Raw genomic sequence first — 14,257 nt, 5'->3', positions numbered from 1 at the left:
AAAATCTTCTACACTTCCGGGGTCCATATCCCTGTATTCCCATCCTATTCATCTATTCGTCAAGATGCCCCTTAAACGTCACTATCTTCCCTGCTTCCACCACCTCCTCCGGCAGCGAGTTCCAGACACCCACTACCCTCTCTGTAAAAAAAAATACTTGCCTCGCACATCTCCTCTAAACCCTGCCCCTCGCACCTTAAATCTATGCCCTCTAGTAATTGACCCCTCTACCCTGGGAAAAAGTCTCTGACTAGCCACTCTGTCTATGCACCTCATAATTTTGTAGACCTCTATGAGGTCGCCCCTCAACCTTCTTCATTCCAGTGAGAAGAAACCAAGTTTAATCAACCTCTCCTCATAGCTAATGCCCTCCATACCAGACAACATCCTGGTAAATCTCTTCTGCACCCTCTCTAAAGCCTCCACATACTTCTGGTAGTGTGGCGATCAGAATTGAACACTATACTCCAAGTGTGGCCGAACTAAGGTTCTATACAGCTGCAACATGACTTGCCAATTTTTATACTCAATGGCCCGGCCAATGAAGGTAAGCATGCTGTATGCCTTCTTGACTACCTTCTCCACCTTTGTTGCCCCTTTCAGTGACCTGTGAACCTGTACACCAAGATCTCTATCTGTCAATACTTTTGAGGGTTCTACCATTCACTGTATATTCCCTACCTTGATTAGACCTCCCAAAATGCATCACCTCATATTTGTCCGAATTAAACTCCATCTGCCATCTCGCCGCCAAGTCTCCAAACGGTCTAAATCCTGCTGTATCCTCTGACAGTCCTCATCGCTATCCGCAATTCCATCTACCTTTGTGTCGTCTGCAAACTTACTAATCAGACCAGTTACATTTTCCTCTAAATTGTTTATATATACTACGAACAGCAAAGGTCCCAGCACTGATCCCTGCGGAGCACCACTAGTCACAGCCCTCCAATCAGAAAAGCACCCTTCCATTGCTACTCCCTGCCTTCTATGACCTAGCCAGTTCTGTATCCATCTTGCCAGCTCACCTCTGATCCCGTGTGACTTCACCTTTTGTACCAGTCTGCCATGAGGGACCTTGTCAAAGGCCTTACTGAAGTCCATATAGACAACATCTACTGCCTTACCTGCATCAATCATCTTTGTGACCTGCTCGAAAAATTCTATCAAATTAGTGAGACAAGACCTCCCCTTCATAAAACCTGCTACCTCTCACTAATACGACCCCTTGCTTCCAAATGGGAGTAGATCCTGTCTCGAACTTTTCGCTCCAGTAATTTCCCTACCACTGACGTAAGGCTCACCGGCCTGTAGTGCCCTTGATTGCCCTTGCTGCCCTTCTTAAACAAAGGAACAACATTGGTTATTCTCCAGTCCTCCGGGACATCACCTGACGACAGTGAGGATCTAAAGATTTCTGTCAAGGCCTCAGCAATTTCCTCTCTTGCCTCCTTCATTATTCTGGGGTAGATCCCATCAGGCCCTGGGGACTTTACCACCTTAATATTTTTCAAGACGCCCAACACCTCATTTTCTGGATCTCAATGTGGCCCAGGCTGTCTACACACCCTTCGCCAGACTCAACATCCACCAATTCCTTCTCTTTGGTGAATACTGATGCAAAGTACTAATTTAGTACCTTGCCCATTTCCTCTGGCTCCACACATAGATTCCCTCCCCTGTCCTTCAGTGGACCAACCCTTTCCCCTGGCTACCCTCTTGCTTTTTATGTACGTGTAAAAAGCCTTGGGATTTTCCTTAACCCTATTTGCCAATGACTTTTCGTGACCTCTTTTAGCTCTCCTGACTCCTTGCTTAAGTTCCTTCCTACTTTCCTTATATTCCACACAGGCTTTGTCTGTTCCCAGCCTTCTAGCCTTGACAAATGCCTCCTTTTTCTTTTTGACGAGGCCTACAATATCCCTTGTTATCCAAGGATAGCAAAATTTGCCATATTTATCCTTCTTCCTCACAGGAACATGCCGACCCTGAATTCCTTTCAATTGACATTTGAAAGCCTCCCACATGTCAGATGTTGATTTACTCTCAAACATCTGCCCCCAATCTAGGTTCTTCAGTTCCCGCCTAATATTGTTATAATTTGCCTTCCCCCAATTTAGCACATTCACCCGAGGACCACTCTTATCCGTGTCCACCAGCACTTTAAAACTTACTGAATTGTGGTCACTGTTCCCGAAATGCTCCCCTACTGAAACTTCTACCACCTGGCTGGGCTCATTCCACAATTCCAGGTCCAGTACAGCCCCTTCCAGTACAGTGTTGTGTGCTGTATTTCTCTAATCTTCCCTAGTTGGACTATCTGCATATTGTTTTAAGAAGCCCTCCTGGATGCTCCTTACAAACTCTGCCCCGTCCAAGTCCCTAGCACTAAGTGGGTCCCAGTCAATATTGGGGAAGTTAAAGTCTCCCATCACACCAACCCTGTTGCTTTTGCTCCTTTCCAAAATTTGTCTGCCTATCTGCTCCTCTATCTCCCGCTGGCTGTTGGGAGGCCTGTAGTAAACCCCCAACATTGTGACTGCACCCTTCTTATTCCTGATCTCTACCCATATAGCCTCCCTGCCCTCTGAGGTGTCAGTGTTAGGTTTTCAATGTGTTATATGTAGCAAAGTCATAAAACATTTGTTTATGTGAATTTATGATAGCGTTATACATAAAATACTAAAAAATATCATCTTGTGCTGTTGGAATAAAGTTGAGGTAACTTTACTCAGTATGTTATAAGTTCTGTATCTGATCTGGGAATATCATGTTGATATTTGATGGCTAAAATTTGCAAGAATTCCTTACTGCTAAGATTATTCAGAAAATTAACAGATATAAAGAAATAGTGAAGTCTTGAATTAATTAACAAATATAAACAAAAATAGTTGCTATCCAGATTGAAAGGAGTTATCAGAAGGACCTGACAAATAGTACTGAAATGGGATAAAGACAAAAAATGCTGGAAATACTAAGTAGGCCAGGTGTTATCTGTGGAGAGAAACAGAATTAACGGGCAGAAACACCTGGTTCTGCCAGCAGTAGAAAGCATGATGGGAAGGGAAACTTAATTTGAGCCAAAAATTCAGATTCCTGCGTTGTGATGAACTGTAGGAACTTTGTTTTTTTGGGACTTTAAAGGTGAGTCGAGCTACCCAACGAAAAATGTCGGGAAGCCCTTTTGCAAGTAGTAGCATGCCATGCATCATCAATACAAGGTCACTTCAGTGGAATTAAGTTTCCCCCATCAAATTAAGTTTCTACTGGCGAAAAATTAGAATCATTGAATTTACAGTGCAGAAAGAGGCCATTCGGCCCATCGAGTCTGCACCGGCTCTTGGAAAGAGCACCCTATGCAAGCCCACACTTCCACCCTATTCCCATAACCCAGTAACCCACCCAACACTAAAGGGCAATTTTGGACACCAAGGACAATTTAGCATGGCCAATCCACCGAACTTGCACATCCCTGGACCGTGGGAGGAAACCGGAGCACCCGGAGGAAACCCACGCACACACTGGGAGAACGTGCAGACTCGGCACAGACAGTGACCCAAGCCGGGAATTGAACCTGGGACCCTGAAGCTGTGAAGCAATTGTGCCAACCACTATGCCACCTGCCCGTGCTGGTTGAGATCAGATGAATGAGCACAGGTCAGAGAAAGAACCTGACATGGACAGTACCACACCCAATCAGGGGCTGGTTTTACACACTGGGCTAAATAGCTGGCTTTTAAAGCAGACCAAGGCAGGCCAGCAGCACGGTTCAATTCCCGTACCAGTCTCCCCGAACAGGCGCCGGAATGTGGCGACTGGGGGCTTTTCACAGTAACTTCATTGAAGCCTACTTGTGACAATAGGCGATTTTAATTTCATTTCATTTCATCTCACCCTGGGCGGGATTCTCGCCAGTCAGGGGCCATTGGCAGCTTCCCCCCCCCCCCCCCCCCCGACAATTCTATGGGCCGAGTGGCCGCCCATTTTTGGCCAGTCCCGCCAGCGTGAATCATTCAACTCACGCACCAGTGGGACCTGGCAGGTGAGTATGCGTGGGCGGTTCTCGGGGTGGCGCGGGGGAATCTGACCCTGGGGGGCCCCCACGGTGGCCTGGTCCACGATCGGGGCCCACCGATCTGTGGCCGGGCTTGTTCCGTGGGGCCACTTCTTTCTTCCGCGCCGGCCCCTGTAGGGCTCTGCCATACTGCCTGAGGGCTGGCGCGGAGAAGAGTCCTCCCCCCCCGGCACATGCGCCAAAATACGGCGCTGTTCCAAGCATGCGCAAGATTACGCCGGCCCTTTGGCGCCGGATGGAGTGGCGCCAACCCATCCGGCGTCCACCTAGCCCCCGAATATGTGGAGAATTCCACACTTTCGGGGGCTGTTGACGCTGGAGTGGTTGGTGCTGATTTTCCCACTGCTGTGGGGACCAGCACTTTTCACAATATCTCTGATACGGCTGTCATGTTGTGAGCGGCAGGGTGTAGAACTATTCAAATGGGTTCTTCTGCTCATCCTTCATAACATTGATGCAATCGACCCACAAACCCCAGAAAAACACAATGTTCCTTTACTGCACAATTCCAGGGTGTCCCAGATTCTCCGACCAATGTTCTGATAAATGATCAGGAGAATGCTGGTGGAGATTCGCACTCCAGGACCATACACTCATCAACGGGTTGAAATTGCGCCGAGCAAAATCCTTGTATGTACAATTTTAACAAGGCCGAACAGTGGGAAGAACATAGGAAGCTCAGGCGTGTTGCTATGCTCAATGCTAACTTTGCACTGTGAGGTTTTAACTTGAATTTCATGGACCTTATATTGCAGCCCAAGTTGCAAAATTGTAGGATCGTGCTTCGTCTGTGCCCTCAACGTCACCACAGGATAAGACATACATTAAACAGGGAAACCTGGTGAGAATGGTGTAAAGTTTTAATCTTGAATATTGCTGTGGATCCGCTGGACTTTATAGAAACCAACTAATTATCATTTCCCTTGACACAACTGCAACATCAGTTTCATGTTGTGTGGAATGATGAAAATCTATTCAAATATACGTCAAAAAAGGGCAGACTCCTTAAAATTTTAATTGATGAAGTGTGGTAGCCTTACATTTAATGTGATAACATAGAGCAGAAAGAGGTGTCTAAACTGTGTCTCATGGGCCTTTGACTTGCATCCCTTGAAGCCTGGACAACTGAAATCATTGAAACAAGTAACCGCACAGAAATAGGCAATTCGGCCTGTCGATCTTTGCTAGTATTCTTTTTCATGAATCACCAAATCTCTTCCCATTCTCTTGATTATTCTTAGTCACCCTTGCAAGCAAATTTCAAATTTCTTTACAACATTTATTAAATGGGTTTGTGGAGAGAATTTCACATTCTAACTATCTTCTGAATAATGTTTTCCTAGCCACTCCTTTCATTATTTTTATGACTACCTCACGTTGTCAATTTCTTTCCTCAATAGTGTATCACGATTGAGAGCATTCACTTTTATGACTATATATATGTGGCATTCACCTGGCGAACTTCACATCTTTCATGACTTTGAAGTCAGTAGACGCTGCTTTTGCCTTCTTGGAGTGCTGGTATCAAAATCTGCACCAGTTCTGGAAGCAGGGAGGCAGGTGAAGACTGCAAGGGGGCTAGGGTGGAACAAACGCTGGACAGGGAAAGCAGGTGAAACCTGGGAGTGAAGTAAGACTGTCTGGGAAAGTTGGGGGAGAGACTCTGGAGATGGTGTGGGGGAGGGAAAAATCTGTCTGGGAAAGGGTGGGGTGGGGAGGGGGTGGAGAAAGAGGGTGGGCTTGGTGCTGTTGATGGTGGAGTCCTGGGGGTTGAACTTGGGGAAATGGTCAGAAGAGAGAGTGCCCTAGAAGGTGGGCTTGGTGCTGTTGATGGTGGAGTCCTGGGGGTTGAACTTGGGGAAATGGTCAGAAGAGAGAACAGCAGAGCTAAGGCGTGAGATGCGCTAGGGTAGCAGGTCCAGTGTGATCATGTAGTTGGTGATTGGAATAGGGGAGGAAATGGAGGCAGATGAGAGAGGTGGCTTGGATAATGGATAGGGTCTTGGGGCTTTTTCAGGTGGGCATGGAGAAATAACAGATGGCCTACTCCTAGTTCTTATGTTCTTATGATAAAAAGTGTCAGCTCTGAAGGGAGGAAAGGCAGGTAGAGGTGGCTGGTAATACACTCTTAGGTAGCGGTCCAGTGTGACAGAGGGAAGAGGAATGCTGATATTGGGTGCGTCAAGGATGATGGGGGCAGGTTGGTGGTCGACAGTAGGAGAGTCGACGGTAGTGGACCAAATTTGAAAGATGATGCACACCATTTTTCGAATCTTACTTTGACAATGCATGTAGCCAGTAAATGCGATCCCTCAAAGCGGGAGTAGGGTACTTTTGGGTGGGTGGAGTTCAAAGTCAGCACAAGTGGCCAACGAAAGGGACGCCCTAATAAGCATGAGGCAACAGGATGTCAACCTGTTCTCCTTTCTATGATGATACGCAGATAACAGCAAAGTTTTTACCCTGACTCCGAAGTCTCATAAATTCGAGAATCCAGCAAGGTGTGGATCGTTCAGTGCAATTTGCCATCTGCTGTAGTCAGACAACGGAAGAAGGGAGGGAGGTGGATGCCTCCTGGGGGCCTGGCTGGTGGAAACCAGTCAACTCGTGACTCCAAGCCTTCATCATCCCAGTTGAATCATCATACCTGACTAGAGCTCATGTGGTTAGTTTTTCTATGATGCCAAGGCAATTATCTCTCTATGGAGTCTCGAGGATACTGGAATTGAGCAGAATAATGTCAGAGGGAGACTTCTTGCACATAACTGTCATCACCTTGGTCAAAGAGCAAAATCTCCCTTTGCAGTCATGTATGAATGGAGAAACGCTCATCTCTAATCCTCCAGGATGTCCTTCACCTGGAAGGGTTGGGTGGGGTTTCCATGTCTAGATGGAGGCTAGAAAAACGGGTTTAGCACTGGCTTGCTGACTTTGAGTTGGAGGGAGACCTGTAATTCAAGAGGCAGCTGGATACAGCACTTGGGGAGAATGGGATCAAAGGCAATGGGGAGAAAGCAGGATTAGGCTATTGAGTTGGATGATCAGCCATGATCGTGATGAATGACGGAGCAGGCTCGAAGGGCCAAAAGGCCTCCTGCTCCTATCTTCTGTGTATCTATGTAATGGATATACTCACTAAATGTATTACTTCAATGCATTCACCGATCCGCTGAGGTGTCAGTGATGCAGGCTCCAGGCAACCCTGCTTTAGAGGGCTCATTGGAGGGTGGCACAAGGCCAGGAGCAATGGCGGAGCAGCAAGAGATGGTGGTGCCTCGAGAAGTTCATGACTCTGGAGAACAGGGTCATTTACAACAGAAACCATAGGCTCAACCATGGGTATTGCAGTGATACTCTTATCTAGAAATGAGCGAAAGGCAATACCATATTCCCTGGGATGTGGTTGCTTACATTGCCAACATTTTCTAAGTGAGCTGCGGCTGTAAGGACCTGGAGTGAATCTCAGGCTGGTGGTATTGAAGGTCAATCCTTGAACTTACTTGCCAGTGGATCCTTCCTGGGTTCCATTGGGGATCTGTGTGGCATCTCCCAGTAAGCAACACAGGAGGTCACAGATGTCTTGTTCAGGAGAGCACACCAATTTGTACAATCCTGCCTGAATCCTGAAAGAATGTCACCAAGCCACATGGAGAGGCCATAGCTGGAGTCCGATTTGGCAGACAGGCCCATGCCACTCCGATAGCTACTAGATTCCAAAAAAGTAAGCTGCAGACACAAATTGAACTTTTTGGTTTTCCATCTAGTTGGATGACCCAGCACCTTCTTGGCTACAGATGTATTTTTCTCTAATGTACCTTAATATATGCTAGCTGAACTGAATTGTACTACAGTATGACCTCACTCAAAATTGTGGTTGCATACCTGAAAAATTGAAACTTTAAGTGAATCATGGGATCCCATAGGAATCAATGTTAAAGCAGGAGCTGGGTTCCTTTACATTTCATGCCTGCAAAAACCAATGTGCAAGTTGAAATACTGTACCTTACATTTTCAGCACTGTGCATTGCTAGCTGCAATAACTTGCAAAAAAAATAAACCACTGAATATAAAAGAAATACAATAGGTGCGATTTAACTAAATGAGAACAAAGTCCACGAATGAGCTTGTTTGGCCGCATGTTTCTGGCACTCACAGCGCCAAGAAACCCACTATAAAGTGGCACCCGGGTTAGATGGGGGAGGGGGCCTCAGCGGGGAACGCGTTGCCGAGGCCACCCTCAGCCCCACTTTGTGCACTGAGTGGCATCCCAATCTCCGGAGCCCCCAAAGCAACGGCAGACCCCCCCAAGCCCCAATGTACTATGGGAGGGTCTCCCATCCCCCAACACCCACGCAGGGCATCCCTGGCCAGATCGGCACTGTGCAAAAAATCCCAGGGTGGCACCTTGGCAGAGCCAGGTGGCCCTGCCACGGTACCACCCTGCCCAAAGGGCATGCACCTGGGGCCTCTGACCCCCATGAGTGCCGTTCTGCCTGGTCCCCGTTTGTGAAGATCAGTGCTGAACACTGTTAGCCTGTGGTACCTGAGGCAAAGGGGATAGATCCCAATGCATTGGGTACCTCTGGAAACTGAATATTAAAGTGAGACTAGCTGTCTCGCTCTACTTTGGAGATTTGCCTAAAAGTGATCCCTTCGCATTAGATCTTGCGAGGCTTTGCGAACCGGGAATGGAGTCTCCCAGCTCTTGTCAGTCATGCTGCACCCTGGCACGCTGCTTTTCGGGCTCTGTGGCCGTTCGATCGCGCCCTATATACATCCAAGCAATGTGTCTGTGTCACCCTCAGCAATCCTGAAACTCGACTCAACTTTTTGCTTGCTTTCCTTTCTGTCTGTCTCTCTCTCGCTCTCTTTTCCCACTCTGTCTCTCTCTTTTCCCACTGGCCTCCAGAGCCTGGACCCTTCCCTGACAATTTGCAGGTGCCATGAAAGAAGCTGGCACTAAATGCGTGCATTAGAACCTGCACAGTGCTCTGTCCTCCCATAACCTCAGGCACTTGTAAGTAGAATTTTGTATTCACCCATGCACTGTCAATGTTTGCATGCGTGGCAACTTGGAAATAATATCACATCTAAACTTGCCAGGGATACAGTCATGTCACCCTGACACCTGCTACCAAAGGGACGGGGTGGGGTTGCAAACTGGCAGAGAGTTCTTTCAGTCAGAACCATAGGGAACAGTGCCATGAGAACAGTGTGTGGCCCCTCAAAACTGTTCCTCTTTGTAGATTGATGAGGGATGACTGCCCTACCGATTGCCACTTTCCACCCATACCGCAGGGGTTTGTCCACCCAGACTGTCTGCCCCTCTTCCCTGGCCATATACAAAGCAGGTGTCCTTGGAGAGAGAGCATGCAGTGTCCACTATGAAGGCTATCCATGACAAATGGCCACTGTGGGGAGCTGGAGGGCTTTATTGACCTCAAAAATCACGTTTTAATTTTACATTTTGTAAGTTTCCTGCGTAATTTAGTCTTTCTGTTGCAGTATCCCATTAAAGGGGCTGCCTCTTTCATTTATTAATTTGTTTTTTTTCTCATAAAAGAGTATAAACTTGAATCCCTTAGCATCTCTATCATCGTGAGAAATTTTGAGGTAACTTTGTGACGAGTAACTAGAGTGCCTCACCTGCACTATATGTTACTGAAGTGCAACCATCGGATCTCCAATCACAGAGACCCCGTCAAGTCTTGGTTCTAAATTGTCTTGGCATTACTGTGAGACCATGATCTGTGATTGTGGACACTGAAGCCAGAGTAAATGTCTTCCTGCAGGGACCTGAGGAGCCACGTCAAGCTGCCGATGCTTCACATGGACAGCCTTACAGTCCTACAGTTTCTGGTGCCCTGGGGTGGTCTGAGGCCTTGAGGGCCCCAGCCTGCTAAGGGTCAGGTGCAGATGCAGCCTTCCTGGCCTGACCTGCCACTGCCAAGGTATGCGTGCCTGTCTGACACTCCTCCTCACTGTGGGTGCCACGATGACACCTCCCTCATTGGGGGAGGGGGTACCTGACAGAATGTCAGAGTACCCCATCCCCCTCTCGCCTAGCCACTGCTGCACTACAGCAATGCCTAGAGCGATGGAGTGCAGGTCAAAGTGCATATCTGGCAGCCACTGTGCATTCTGCTGGATCTGGATCTCCAAGTTGGTTGCGCCCTTTCCATGGAAGCAGCTATTTACCTGAAGCAGGACAGCAGATAGAACGTGGTCGAGCTTCTCCAGCCTTCGGTCCCGTCTGCACATGGCTTCTGGCAACTGTTCCCCTGCCTGTCTCTACAACTTCCTTAGGGCTGAGTCCTGATCCCCAGCAGAAAAATAAAACTAACATTTTGAGGCCTTAAAACTGTCTCCTGTTAACTTTGTTTCTTTCTCCATCCATGCTGCTAGACCTGCTGAGTTTTTCCAGGACTTTCTGTTTTTATTGTGGCAGATAATTCAAACCTGTTCCTGTACTGCTGGACATCTCTGTGTTGGACACCACAGCTTCTAACCTCCACTGTGACCTCTACCCTGGCCTCAGTGGTCAAACAGGAGTGCCTGCTGCTGCCATCCCTGGGAAATAGTACCTTCCGCCTTGGCAGACAGCTTGGGGGAAAATATGCGGGGAGACATTGCTGAACCATGGAGTCATACTTTGCTGTTTTCTCCAACATTTCTGTAGCTGCAGAATCCAGAGCTCCTGGTCTTCAGTGAGTGAATGATTGTCTCACTGCCCATTAAATATGGTGCTCAGACCGTCGGCCCCATAAGGCCTGCCCTCACCACGAGATTGGCTATGCTTCGCACAGATGCATAAGTAATGAGCTGAACAGTATAAGATGGTGTGTTCAGCCATCCATCCCCACACATGCACTTCGACATCCATTTCAGAGTGGAAGATTCTGCTCAGGTTATTGACCCAGCCTGAAATGTTAACACTGCTTCTCTCCACAGATGCTGCCTGACCTGAGTATTTCCAGCATTTTCTGTTTTTATTTCACAATTTTGTTGTTTGAGTACTAATAATGGTGAGGAAACATGCTACACTAGACAGGATTGGGTTTATGAGGGATCAAACTACTCTTTGTAATGGGCGCGTTTTTGTTTTACTCCACTGAGACACCGTTATCTCCAGTGTGTGACTAACTCACTAGGATGATTAAGAATCTTATTTTAAGTGGCGGCATGGTGGCGCAGTGGTTGGCACTGCTGCTTACAGCGCTGAGGACCCAAGTTCGATCCCAGCCCCGGGTGACTGGCTGTGTGGAGTTTGCACCTGTTTTTGCGTGGGTCTCACATCCACAACCCAAAGATGTGCAGGGTAGGTGGATTGGCCACGCTAAATTGCCCCTTAATTAGAAGAAAAATAATTGGGTACTCTAAATTTAGAAAAAAAAATCTTATTTTAAAAATACTGAATATAATGAAAGGAATTATAACTGATGGAGGATGTTGATTTTTCTTTAAAAGTAATTAGTTTATTGTTTTTTCCCTCTAGAAAGGTCAGAGCACTGTGATGGGATTATTTATGGCATTCCTGTCTCTGATTGCTTTTAGGAAATTACTGTTGATTCAAGTCCCTGGGATAGTGAAGAAGAGGGGCTTTCTAAACATAAGGAAGTTAATGAGCAGAAGAGGTAAACATGTTATGTAATGTTTAGATGGGCTGATCAGATGCAAATAAGTGCAGATAAACAGAACTGAGAAAGAAGCATGTGTATATCTTTCTTTGCTATTTCACTTCACTCCCTTTCCCGAAGCTGTTGACTCCTTCAGGAATTAGTTCTGTGGATATTGGCATTCCTGGTACCTGACTCAAGTACCTATTCTTTATCTGTGACTCTTGCAGCTCTTGGGATATCAAAAGGCAAGAAGAATGGGCATGTGTGTGGAGTTGAGACAGATTAGCTATGATTGTATTCTATGACCAAGCAAGTGCAGTGGAACATAGGTCCAGTCCTTCTCCTACTATGTTCTTAATGTCTTAGTAGTCAGTTCAATGAAAGAGGACATTACAGCCGGACTCAATCCTGACTTTACGTGTTGCACACGTTACAGCAAATGTCGCTGCATAGTGATCAGAAATCAAAATCTTGGTTGATTATTCCATCCCCTATGTCAGTGTACTGATGCAAATTATACTGCACATCTTGCTGCCCAATTGAATTCAGTTGACTCCACAATAGTGTGATTGAAGCTGGAATTGTACTACAGACTTTGTATTTATTACCACATTGGATAATGCCTTTAACCGTTCGGCCACTAGCAAGCTTATATATACTTCCTGAGCGCAGCAGCTGAAAGAGCAAAATGGAATTCCAATGTTTAGGCAAGGAGCAAATTTTTACTCCGCACTTTCATTATCATTGGCACTGATAACTCTGGGGACCTATATTCATGAGGCATTGAATCCCTCTAGATTAAATAAAACTCACAATTTATCTAACTGGAGAATTATAGTCCAAAGCAGATAATATTCAGTTTTTAACCACAGACATGTGCAGGTTAGGTGGATTGGCCATGCTAAATTTCCCCTTAGTGTCCAAAGGTTAGTTGGGGTATGGGGTTACAGGTATGGGGTGGGGGAGTGCGCTGGGGTGGGGTGCTCTTTCAGAGGGTCAGAGCAGACTCAATGGGCTGAATGGCCTCTTTCTGCACTGTAGGGATTGTATGATTTCTATGATATGGTATTTTTAGAACTCATGGAATGCATCACTTGTTTACAGTGTGGTAGGATTAGTGATTTATTTATGGGTATATTGTTTTCTGTGGCGATAGTGCACGTGTAATTTGTTAAAACAGACTACCCAAGCTTTATTTTTGGTACTGCACAGATGTTAGATGTATACCATGGAAACTTGAAGTTGAATAAATAAAACTAAAATCCCACTGATTTACATGTTGCTCATTTCTGATACTAACATATCTTGATATTCAGATTTAGGATTTACAGCCTTTTCCAAATATCTAGTACCACAAAACAGGTCAAATGAGTAAATAAGAAACAGAAGCAAGTATAGCACTGACTTGCTTGAACTTCAAAGGATGGGTTTCCAGGGTTAGACATTCATTAGCTAGAGTTGCTGGTTGGGCCACTGTAGGCTGGAATACCATCCTTTTACCTTGGAGACCAGCCTTTATCCAGTTCAGGCTTATAGGTATTTTATTTTTCTCTGTTTGCTGAAACAGCCCGATGTCAGTTGTTAAGGATATTTAAATAACCCTGATGTTCTTCTGAGGCCAGGTTTAAGGCTTATGTCCAATAGAGTCGAAATGTTATTCTGCAGCTAATCTATGTTCTTCCTAACTTGCAGCGCTTCATAGGTAGTGCAAAGGGAAAGCTTTATTCTGCCTCTAACTCATGCTATAACCAAGGCATGTAGATGGGATTAGGATACAGTCTGGTGGAACAGATTCGAGGAATTGAATGGTCCATTCCTGTTCCTGTGTTCCTATGGATGTGCTTGCTGGGCAAAGTGGAGGATATAATATTCTGAATATAACCCTGTGCTACTCCTGACCCCTTGAGACTGATTGATGGAGCAGTGCAGTGGGTTTACTGTGCTTGTGTTATATTAGCTATGAGCTCAAAGTAGCTATTCCTTTAGATTTTCATACTTTGGCCTGGTGAACATCTATTCAGTGTCTCTGTTGACTTACCTTGTTTCTTGGCAAAAGCCAAACCTGGAAAAGAAGTGTTTTAGGGCTTGCAAAACTATTGAGCACTGCTGAATAGGAATCCTTATTTTTCTTATAGGGAAGTGATTCTAATAGTGATTCTGATATTCTGCAACTAGATGGGTTTTGAATGAATTAAAGTCTAACATTTTGTCTCTAAAGCAATGCTATAATGTCAAGAAACATGCAAATAAAAGTCAGCTCCATCATTTTACCAAATTAAGCCGCAACACTGAGGAATTATAGCAAAAGATTTTTTAAATTCTTGCATTTTACCCCTTCCATTTGTGCTTGCTTGGATTAACTGTGGGAGCTGATGACTCTTATTTTGCCAAAATGCTCATTCTTCATGTGTGAGCAGAGTCACTAGATATGAGCTGGAACTTTGTTACCAGGACAATTAATTTTATACAATCACCAAAGCAGTGGATCAAATGAGAAGGGATTTCCGTAGATGGGACATGCTCCCACTGATGCTTGCGGGGAGGGTTCAGATGACGGTCCTTCCGA

At 45.9% G+C, this 14,257-nt stretch overlaps 1 protein-coding gene across 1 annotated transcript in view; it reads left to right on the top strand.

Moving 5' to 3' along the window:
* Positions 1–14,257, top strand: part of LOC119973802 — a 152,585-nt gene that overhangs the window by 36,139 nt on the left and 102,189 nt on the right. Inside the window, exon 4 of the mRNA XM_038812226.1 lies at positions 11,627–11,706. Coding sequence (XP_038668154.1) covers positions 11,627–11,706 — 80 coding nt within the window. The remainder of the gene's footprint in view (positions 1–11,626; positions 11,707–14,257) is intronic.

Source organism: Scyliorhinus canicula, chromosome 11, assembly GCF_902713615.1.
Source record: "Scyliorhinus canicula chromosome 11, sScyCan1.1, whole genome shotgun sequence".
NCBI classification, from domain to species: Eukaryota; Metazoa; Chordata; class Chondrichthyes; order Carcharhiniformes; family Scyliorhinidae; genus Scyliorhinus; species Scyliorhinus canicula.
The sequence above is the reverse complement of the archived record's forward strand: the minus strand, read 5'-3'. Positions and strand labels throughout refer to the sequence as shown.